This window comes from Electrophorus electricus, chromosome 20, assembly GCF_013358815.1.
Source record: "Electrophorus electricus isolate fEleEle1 chromosome 20, fEleEle1.pri, whole genome shotgun sequence".
NCBI lineage: Eukaryota > Metazoa > Chordata > Actinopteri > Gymnotiformes > Gymnotidae > Electrophorus > Electrophorus electricus.
In genome coordinates, this window is record NC_049554.1 from 10,167,702 (window position 1) to 10,179,372 (window position 11,671).

At 38.0% G+C, this 11,671-nt stretch overlaps 1 protein-coding gene across 1 annotated transcript; it reads right to left on the reverse strand.

The window, feature by feature from the left end:
- Positions 1-168: 168 nt before the first annotated feature.
- cela1.6 (chymotrypsin like elastase family member 1, tandem duplicate 6) lies at positions 169-7,463 on the reverse strand. The gene is made up of 9 exons (XM_027015282.2): positions 7,424-7,463; positions 6,553-6,650; positions 5,401-5,501; positions 5,042-5,167; positions 4,665-4,801; positions 4,199-4,341; positions 3,886-4,066; positions 373-440; positions 169-237 (listed from the first exon to the last, which is right to left on the reverse strand). Exons 1-9 carry the CDS (start codon positions 7,461-7,463, stop codon positions 169-171), a joined length of 963 nt encoding a protein of 320 aa, XP_026871083.2.
- Between the last annotated feature and the right edge of the window lie 4,208 nt (positions 7,464-11,671).

The following is an 11,671-nucleotide window of genomic DNA, read 5'->3' on the forward strand; positions in this document are numbered from 1 at the left end:
ACAGTGTTGAGTAGAAGATATGCTGATGTAAGTATGCTTAGGTCAAATCTACCAGCACCCACACAAACAGTTCCCTACCCACTTGAATTAATATGTCCTGCCTTCAGAAAAGTATAAACAAATGAAAACAAGATGCATCATACCTGTCCACCCAGTGGACAGCAGTCTTCAACCACCCTCTCCTGATCTGGTCTTTCTACCACCCACAACTCTTCTCCATACTTCTTTCAGGGAGCACTGCCAAAATACAAAGCACACATGAAGCACTCAGTAACCAAACCCCGCAAAGACGCAGCAGGTCCACCTGTTCAGGTTTCTTCAACTTACACCTGACAACTTTGTTGTGCTATATCCTGTATTCAGAAGGCTTACCCAAGTAGCCAAGTACAGCATGAAGGAGTAGTGCAATAGGATGATTCCTACATCACCATTTGATGCCTCTATAGTGGACAATCAGAAAGAGGCAGAACACATCCTGCAGACATACACTGTACCAAGCAGTGGGGATTAGACAGTATGAACATGTCCTGTCATGACTTCTGTGACAAGATGGCTATGGGTTTTTTGGTTTAATTGGTGAATAGTATGCAGTATAGTTACTGCACATTATTACATAATAAAAATATTTCACTACAGGTATTATGTTCATAGTCTTTCATATTTATTTATGACAAAATCAACTAAAATCATGTATTCATGAAAAGCAACTACACAACAAAAAACAGAACACTAAATTGTTTACTGCCACATATTTGTACACAGTTACTGGAATGATTAAAAATTGAAATGTTATGATTATCATAACGATAAGTGCTCTGTATCCTCTCATAGTAGACAGATGACCAAGGACAGTGCACCTCCCCTGGGAACTTTGATGTCATATTATCATGTGAAATATGAACTGTCGCAATAGGGAACAAGTACTTTGCAGCATTCCAGATCAATATAAATACACACTGGTGGATCAGAGCTGTAATAAGAGCTGACAGTGACTAAATTGGTAGGAAACCTGGAAACCCTAATGTTATACTGCCACTGAAACACAGACTAACAAAATGTACTAAAATTGCTTGGTAAATGATGCAAAAGATGTCTAATACTGTCAGTCTTATTTTGAACTATTCTTTGCTGCTGATAGGTAGATGCAGGAAGCATATGTGAGACCAATAAGGGGAGGAGAGTATAAACAGGTGGCTAAACAAGGAACAGAACCAAAACAAAGGAACACATAACAGGTTATTAAGGGAACCACGACAGATAGTTCTATGTGTTTGGTTAGTGTAGGATTTTATTTGGCTCCTCACTCTCTTTTGAACCCTGCTTCAAATCAAATCATCTCCACAGTATTGCTAGTCTTATGCCTATGCTCTCCAAACAAGATGCTTAGACTCTAGTTCATGCTTTCATCACCTCCCGTCTTGAGTACTGCAACTCTTTCTTCACTGGCATCCTAAACAAAACCATCTGCTCACTTGTATGTTCAAAATTCAGCTGTGAGATTTCACCTACATGTTAAAAAATCAGCCCGCATCACCTATTCTATATCATTTACTTTGGCTCCCTGTCCCTGAATGCATTCAGTATAAACTACTTCTGCTTACATACAAAGCTCTGCACCTCCCTACCTATCTGAATGCCTACACTCCTGGTGCAGGTCTCCTCTCCATCCCCAAGTTTAGACTGGTCTCTGTAGGAAGCAGATCTTTTAGTGTCATGGCTCCAAAATTATGGAACACTCTACCTCAATCTCTTCCTCTCTGTTCTTCACTTCTTTTTCTTCTCTGTACTGTTATTGTAAAGGGACCTTGCGTTTGAAAAAGGCACTAAATAGATTACACTAATTATTTATTATTATAAATAATAATATTATTATTATTTATAAGTATAACAGAAATATTACTAACTTCCTGGCTTAGATAAAGCTATAGTAACAATGACAAGCTATATGTTCAACTACTTATTGTACAGTATATGAAAAACCCCGGATAGCTGCAAAGGTAATGTGTGATTTAGTAAATCAAGTGCTTCAAGACAAATGGTGGGAACATATTTTACCATCACCAGTAGATCTGCAGATAGGCCTTTTCACTACAATCAAGTGTAATATATAATTTGGTGTTTGGCTGATGAAGTTGAAAATTAATGTTCCACTGGCTTCTCTGGAATATCCCATGAGACTCTACCTCTGTCTTGCTAGGTTAGGATATGGGATCAGAGAAGGGGATGGCATTGGGTTATGTTGTTGTCATGGCTGACAAATCATTCTGTGATCACTCGTGGTGTGTAGATGGGGTGCATTATCACCATTAGAGAGGTTTCATTTCAACCTGGGGGGACTGCTCACTCCACCCAGCCTACACATTATATGAGTAGTGTGAATTATTAAAGGAAGGGGTGACTTTCCCCTGTCCAAAAATTATGCCAATGGTAGGATACTACAGTAATCACTAATAGTAAAGTAGCTGCATTCACATGTTATTTGAGTCCCTCATTTACTTGTTTGTTCAATCTATCTATTGTTGTATCCATAATCTATATACAAATTCATTATACATGCATGTAAAAATGGTCAAACATTTGCAAACCCACAAGTTAACTCTTTTTTTATTTATTTATTTTTTTTTACATTTGATGCTCAAATTTCAACATGCTGCCTCAGTAATGTTCACTAACAGCATGTTCTCAGCCCACTTCCGGGAATATCTCAGAAGGTCCACATTTTTGCTGCAACAGAAGGCCCCACTATACCAGGTATTCAGTGTTAGTAATTGTTTGATTCCTGAGATGAATATAGAGCAAAATATGTGGATGGTTTAATGGATCCTGAAGACTGGGTTGAGAAATCCAAACATAGATTTACCAAATTTGGAGGCACTCCACAAACTGCACATCATGTATTTTGCACATTAAATGTCATAAGACATGGAAATTATGTACTGTGGCTTGTTAACTCTCCCTCCTGTAGGGAACATCTGTTTATTTCTCCTACTTTACATCAGGAGCCAAGAAGTAACATTCGCTCAAAGTTTAATGACCATCATTTTGTACTGCCAGAACTGTTTGCATGCTTTCCACATAGTTTAGACCTCCTTAATCCAAAGTTTGTCATGTAGATTCTTTTTCAGTTTGATTTGTTGTGATGTTTCTTAGCATACGTTTTGTAAACCTTTTCGATAAGGAAAAAGCTTCATTTCAACTAGCTGAACGTATAAACCTAGCAATGGAGTGAGGAGCCAGATATGTAAAACATTTATGTGTGGAGAGTTCTGTATTTTGACAATTAAGCAATGAGAAAACGTAGAGAGAGTAAGTGGGTGTAATTGCAATGATCTATGATGTGTGATGCTGTTTCTGATCATGTGCTGTTTAATTGTTCATCACCAAAATGTGCAGTCTTTTGCCCCACCATGATATCTACTTCACTGAAGCACAATTTACATTCTAAATAAAACAAATTTCCCAGGACCAAGTTCAACTTCAACATATTTTAAGTATGTTTATTTCTTGTGTACATTTAAATGAGACATGGGGTGTCCTCTCTCATCCGCTTCAACATCACCCTCCAAATCTGATTTATCCAGCAATCTGAAGATGGGAGGAAAAAAAGCATAAATATACAAAAATACAGAAAAATACTGTATATCGATGAACACTGAAAGGCTACTGTTTGGGTTATGGTGTCAGTAGTTAATACTTTAATTGTACTTTTAAAAATGTAGCTGATGCTTTTGTAGAACCGCTTTCAAGTGCAGTATTTTAGCAGTGTTATGACTAAATCTGCATGCTTGTAAAAAGAATGGCATTAATGAAATTTACATAGCAATTAATAGATTTGGTTTTGTGACAAAAGAACAGGATTAACCTTTTGAGTGTCCTGAGGCTTACTATAAACCACTATAATAGTAAGTTCACTTACATTCTTGATCCAGCTGATGTAGGCAGACACGCGGGTGAAGACAGTCGGCTTCCTTTGGGTGTTGCAGCCCAGGGATGACACAAAGCTGGTCACTCCGTGGACCACATACTGGCCTCCCACCTGGCAGTTCAGGGGGCCACCTGAGTCACCCTGAGACAGTGAGTAAAGAGACAATATCTATTTGTACACATCAGCCTATCATGTTTGCAGTGTATTCCTAGTCCCTTAAGAAATTATTACTGGTTAAAAGCATCAGTTTAATTCTTTGTGTTGATGTCACACCTGGCATCCAGACAGGCTGGCACCCCCAGCGCACACCATGGTGGGCTTCACGGTGCTTCCCCACCAGCTGCTGCTGGAGCAAGTAGCATAGTCCACTAAGGGCAGGTAGGCCTTCTTCAGCTGGGGAGACAGCTGACCTCCAGCTGGAGATAGGACAGCCATTTAGAATAGCTCTTTATTCAACACCCCACCACCACCCACCTCCACCTCCACGGCTCTGAAGATGTAGCTGATATCTACAGCTCATACTGGCCTTCAGGCAATTCTCATTGTTCCTGTATGATGGCAATAAAAATGTTCTATTTTATTGCTGGGTATGTGGTGGAGGCTTGTGTCAGATATACACTCAATAAGCAGGCCACCATGAGCTAGACAGATGGAAATTACTTTTCCGCTTAGCCACTTAAAGACACTGTAAGCATTCAGCCCTTGGGTAATCAGCAGGGTGCCGCCGGCTTTCACTCACTCTGAGTGCGGCCCCACCCGGTAATGTAGCAGGGGTTGTTGTTGGGCAGCACCTGACCAGAGGGAGGCAGAGAACCCAACTGCACATAGGAGTTCAGTGTGGCTGCAGTGGACAGACGTAGTAGCGCAATATCGTACCTGAGACCAAAAGGAAAAGACCCCAGATTTATGACCCTGAATGTAATTGTATTCATTTTTTGAATGAGCCAAGGACCCCAAAGACTTCATCTCAAAAATATTTTATAAGTACATTCACACTGGAATGCACATCCTAATTCTGTCCCTTATTTCAGTGTATAAAATGTTATTTAATATTTAAAGTACCATTGAATAAATTAGATTTTTTATAAATAAACAAACAAATAAATGAACTTATACCCTCCAGCCACATTGTTGGAGTTCCACTGTGGGTGAATGTACACAGCACTGACGCTCATATACTGCTCCCTGCCTTCTTGCTTGTAGATGTCATGATCTCCCAGTACAACACGCCATGTTCTCTGGCTGCAAAGATTTGGAAAAACAAAATATTCAGTTGACTTTGAACATTACTTCATTTATGAAATGTATGGAGGTGAATTTGCCAAAGCCACTGGTCTGTGTAGATCACTCAACAACCATCTTTGTGCTGCAGCAAGAAACAGCAGTAAATCTCGGGTTAAGAGATCAAACTTTTCCTATTGAATCCTGATCTTTTTTGATAACCTATTGTGGGCTGGAAATTGGTTCTTTGCTACCTGTCCACGCAGTGAGCAGCAGTCATCACCCATTGCCTCCTGATTAGTGTTCCTCCACAAGTGTGGTAGTAGCTGTTACCAGACAGGTACTGGAGGGAGATCTGGGAATTTAAAGTGTAAATTTGACCACTGTGTTTACAGAACTGTGTGTTTACAGAACTGTGATATAGAGTAATATAACCTCAAGCCCTTTAGTGACTGTACAGTTGTAACCTTTGTTGGCTTTGTTGGTTTTATTTATACAAGACCTTTAATTTATTATTTTCAGTCACATTGCCCAGAAAAATAGTAGTAATTTGTATGTCTGAGAACTTTACTGCATCACCCCCATCTAAGTCACATGTCACAGTTTAGTGCTGTAAGAGGAGAAAATTCTGTTGGTTGCTCATAGGAACTTGCATTCATTCTGGATACTGCATTCAGTGCTTTACTTTATAAAAACCCACATACTATGTCTGAATATATAATTTTTTCATATTACTTTTGACTACTGTCACTGGATATGTGATTACAACAGCACAAGAACCTCTGCTACACACACACACACACACACACACACACACACACACACATATATATATATATATATATATATATATATATATATATATATATATATATATATATATATATATATTCAAAAATATTTGTGAAGTACACAAAACTTCAAAAGAAACAGGACATCATCAGCAATCAAACAAATTGCTTTGCACAGCTGATAAAGGACCCATGTCCAAAAGATCCTGTTTATCTGGAAACCTTGTGCTTCACTACAATTCATGAAAATAATAAAAGAGTACACCACAGCCATCAGAGAAACATAAGAGAGAAGTACAAAAAAACTTCGAGTTAGAAGCTGGGACATTTCCTAGTTAATGTGTAATTACCCTAGACCCTGTAGATTCCTTTTCCAGCAGCCATATTTATACAGTTCACTACTGGGTTACACAGACACTGCATATAAAATTCTAGATATTTCCTGATTATTAAAGAAAAAATAAATACATTTTACAATTATTTCTTACTTTAGCAGTGTGATGCTATTAGTAATGTGATGCCATATGTAAAACCCTCAAAGGATATAAACTACCTTGTCCAGTTAACAGTGTAGATAGTTTTATGATGACCCCTCATAGACAAAGGACAGATTACCTGCCAGGGCCAAGAGTTAGGTTTGGCCACTTCTCCACCCACAACTCTCTCCTGGATGGTCTCCAGATACCTGGGTTCAGGCTTGTCCTGTGCCAGCACTACACGTGTGAGTACAGACACGCAAACGCACACACATGCACAATTTTGATATTAAGAATTCAGTGGATGTGGATTATATGCATGACTCATATATGTGTTTTATATTTTTGCACTGGAACTCAAAAAAACAAAATCAAACAACCAACTCCGGCATACATATGTACCTGTGCACACTATGGAGCAAAAAATGCTGAACTCTTTATTGAGGATCTCTGCTCTTTTGATGCAGGCTCAACCAAGATCCACGGTTTTCAAGTTATGAAAAAAGTTATGACTGTATATCTGTACATCTGTATATATAGATTTAGATTTATACTCAATTAACCTGTTACAACAACTGTAGATATGGTACTATACAATGGATCTGTACATTCTGTAGATTGTGTACATATATACTCAACCATATACATTGTACATTGTGTATATAATCATAATATACATATATATTGTACATACATTATTAATATATTTTGTACATACATAGAATATATATATTTATCTGTATATATTTTTTTTTCTCTATGCACCCCTGGTTCTCTTCCTCAGTTTGGACAGAGCACTCTCCACCATTTCACTGCGTGTTGTACTGTGTATGACTATGTATGTGACAAATAAACTTGAAACTTGAAAGTTACGAAAAGATTCTACCATTATAGACTGGATTCTCCCATTATAGGCTGGAGATTACATGGTTAACTATTGATAACTGTGTGTGTTCCTGTTGTGCAGCTTGTGTGGTGAATGGCTCTCCAGTGGAGTGGATTTGGCTTACCCAGGGCAGCGAAGACGCTCAACAAGAGGAATCTCAGCATGATTGTGGACGATCCGGACTCACACTCTGGGACCATTCTGACCCCTTTTTATATATGGTCTGATGCGGGGAATGGGTGTGCCGGTTTTTGCAGCACTGGGTGCGTGCAGGTGTGTATGGTCCCACGGTTATCACAGCCTACCAAGGTCATTTTTGCTGACAGCACAGGGGTCATAAGCCAAGAACCCTTTCCCTGTGGTTTTCACCATCCAAACACTACGTAACCTGGTTTGGAATAAGAACAGAAGGCATTATGAATCCTTGTCTCATAGTTTGAACCTATCAGACCAAAGTAGTGTAAGGAAAGAACATATCTTAATGTGCACTGGGAAAACTGTAGCTCATTTAGTTCAACGCACTGCTGGATGTCTATTGCAGGAGCAGAGTAATGCACGTTTTTGTGTTGTAAAACATAATTTTCTAATTTAATAATTTGCTGATTCCAGTAGGAAATGATTATTACATGGTTAGCCCTATTCAAGTGATGTTTAGAAATAATATTCCATCTCCTCATGCAGCAGTATGGGATTGGATATAACTGTGAACAAGATAGCAGAAATTGGACCCTTAGCATGATACAGTGAATAAGAGCTTTGTTACTTTCAAGGTCTGAAAACCAAGGAGACACTTTTGAGCATGTAGTGGTCTTGTGGTCAAAAACCGAGCAGCGGTAAGAGAAGTGGAGGGTGGATGATGGACTCTACATCCAATACGGATGGGCTACAGTCTATGAAAGTACACTGTATGTGTACAAGTATTCCTAATAAACTGGCAGTGTGAAAATCGATTTCATCTCAAATAATTTGCCATTCATATTCTAATGGATTGGACTCATCTTCTGTCTGATGACGGAAAGGACTTTTCATATCACACTCAAAGTCTAGTTAAACTTTAACTAAACTGTAGTCGCATATGGTCAGCAGCTGATATACATTACAGTCAGCAAACAGTAGACTTTCAAACGATTATAGGTGGGTACAAGGTAGGTGTTTCTAATACATTGGCTAAACATCTCAAGAGGAGTTGACACGCACTAGGTGGGGCTAAGACACCACAGACTGCAGGGACTATGTATAAGAGAATAAGCATACATGAACCGTTCTTAATGATTCCATGTAAGCCTAGATCCTCGTCAACTGAAGGAGCTTCAAAACCTCAAATCAAAAGTGAGAACTTTCATGCTCCTCATTCAAGAATACAGTGATGGTGCAGTAGGACTGTAGGACTCTCACATAAGCTCTTATTCCTCTGGTGAACCATACCTCAACCATCAGAACCTTTCAAATATTGTTATTGTTTCTGTGTCAGCCAAGACTACAGAGAGCCCTTAGGAGTTATTCAGGAAACAAAGGTTTTATTCCCCTAAAGGAATTCCCTTTGTACAAATATAGCTGTTAAGTCTGAAGAATTGCCCCCAACTGGCCTCTTTCCTGGATATGCAGTGGAAAAGTGACCTTTAAACATAGTATCTTAATTCTGTTGCTGAAAACTTTTCATTTCCTTTGCTTTGAAGGTGCGCTCTGTGGTTTTACCACTGAAACATAGTGACTGTGGTGACTGTCAGCAGGCCTAATGTAGACCAGACAGAATAATCATGTATCTGGATTTGTAGCTCATGGTTGCGAGTGACAAGGCTTTTTTCATTCCCTTGTGTCTTCTACAGGATGTAGTATGCTCTTTGTGTCTTTTCTGATAAGCCAGCAGAATATGTGAGTATGTTTGCTTGGGGAAAACACTCTGGTCAGTTATCTCCTGCCCTGGACTTGTGTTAATTGCTTATTCTGTGGTGCCAGTTGTCCGTTGAATGACCTTTAGCTACATACGCACATCTGGCCACATCACATCTCTGGTGACATACACAGGTTCAAAAGCTTTTCGAATTAACACAGTGTTCAATGAATTGGAGTTTAACTAGGTATCAAGAGTGTGATAAGAAATGTCATTCATATCATGAGACAGCAGCTGATCAGTCTCCACATACACCCCATAACAAGCCATACGATCAACAAATGAATGCAGAAATGACAATGTGACTGTGATATATATTATATGTGTACACATAGAAATGTAAAATTACAGATGTACAGCAGTTGCCCTCTACAGTGCTATATATATTACAATAGAGTTTATGAACAATGGAATATTGCTGACCTGGCTATTTGATTGGAGTATTCTCAACAAAGCAGTGACACTGACATTGCTGTGTGTTAAGATGGATTTCCATTTACAGCATTTGGCAGATACTCTTGTCTAGAGTGATATATATATTTAATAAGTGTGTGTGCTCCCTAGAAATTGAGCGCAATGCCCACACCTTGTGCCATGTGCTTTAGTTTTGTTTTGGTTCTGTGCGGCTTCCTAATTCCACAGCCGTGTCACCCATATCTTGATTATAGCACATCCCAGTTCCTGTTCCCAGCTGTCCCTTGTTTTTACTGTATATATATATATATATATATATATATATATATATATATATATATATATATATATCCCCAGACTTAGTTGGGAATTTTTGGCTTGTTGGTTAATATGTAGGTTTCCCTGTGCTTACTTCTTACTGCCCTGTTCTCCTAGTTAGGTGTTCTAGTTGATTCTTTTCTAGTTTTAGTTTTTAATAATGACTTAGTGTCTTTACTTTCCCATTGTTCACCCATTGCCTTCATTGTTTTTCTTGTCCTTGCATTATCACCATGAACTCCAATAAATTCCACTCACGCAAACATCTTGCCTCTGTTTCTTGCCACCTTGTTATGTCTACCAAGTAAGGTACATGAGAACTACAGGAACTTGTCATCTATCTGTACACCTTTCATTGTCAATGCTGCATGGATAATGGTCTGCTAGTCAAAAAATATCCAGCAAATAGCCATCCTGTGTGCAGAACCTAATGATTAATGACCAGCCAAGCAGATGGATAGCACAAATTATGCATGGTGAAAGACTCTTTAACTGTACACGAACTAGGTGTTTCTAATAAGGCAGTGTTACTAAAAAGTGGCTGCTGAATATATATGTAATCAATAGTGTAATGAATCCACCTCAGCTTAGTGACCCTCTCTGGATGCAGAAACATGGTGTTGAATTTCAAAGAGCATCTAATTAAACTGTAAGAGCAAATGTAATTCATTTCATTGTCAACAATAAAAAACACTCATACAATGGCTTACCTGAAGTCCTCAAAGCTATTTAGGTTTCTGAAATTGCATTTAATATTAAATCTATTAATATTAAATATTCTATTTTATCTATTATATATCTCGTAATGTGATCTCAACAACAACAACAACAACAGCAAAAAAAACCCAAAAGAACCCCCCAATAATATAAGGTGGCTTTAAATGTCACATACTAGAAGTAGCCTAGAAAATAATGTCATTTTTATCAAAAGAAAAAAAAGTTTATTTGCAAGTCTGACCTACACAACATTTCCTTTATTTCCCTAGGTAGGCACATTAATTTGTCATTAATTTTTGTTCAGTTTTGATATAAAATAATTCAGTGTCTTAAGATGTGATATAATGGGAACTTTTCATTTTAGATAGAGACAGTTTTGAAACCACACATGATTTATGCTATGAAAAACTATTAAATGCTATGTGATCAGTAATCATACATTTTATTATCACTTATACCACCACTGTGCAATAAATACATAAATACATCTGAACCTGTTGCCTGCTGCATATAGGTCATTTCCAGTATAAGTGTTCTTTACTTTAAATGAATTGGTTTCAATTCAGCTGAACTGAGCTTTTGAGGGTTGTATGGCCAGGCAACATTAAAGGTGCTTATTAGCATTTGGAAATATTAAAACTGGTTTGGGTTGATAGCAATTATTAAAATAGTAAATGCCTTTATTTTGATAATTTCACATAACCTGTTTTCATTTATCTAGGTGCCTGGTCATAAAATGTCAACCAGTAATCCTATTGCCATGTTTGAAGAAAAAGAAGCAAAATTTTTTACTGGATACTCAAAGTGTGCTGCAGTTGTATATAATAGAAGTCAGAGAAAACTACAATCACCTACATCACCACTTTTTGTTGGATAGTAAAGCGTATTGCAAAAAACAATAGTCACTAGTTCAAAATGAAAAGTGTGAAAATTTCTAGATGTTCTTTGCTTGACGTTGGCTTTGGCATTTGGTTGGATTAGCTCATTCCCAGCCTTAGAATCTCTCCAACGGGGACATTTAGACTTCCACTT

Excerpts from the sequence above, each read along its gene's own strand:
- cela1.6 (XM_027015282.2), bottom strand. The coding sequence starts at position 7,463 with ATGCTGAGATTCCTCTTGTTGAGCGTCTTCGCTGCCCTGG. Across the intron at positions 4,067-4,198 it reads CCAGCCTGTCTGGATGCCAG|GGTGACTCAGGTGGCCCCCT; the intron begins GTGTGACATCAA and ends TCACTGTCTCAG. Across the intron at positions 441-3,885 it reads TACTATTATAGTGGTTTATA|AGGCATCAAATGGTGATGTA; the intron begins GTAAGCCTCAGG and ends TGTCCACTATAG.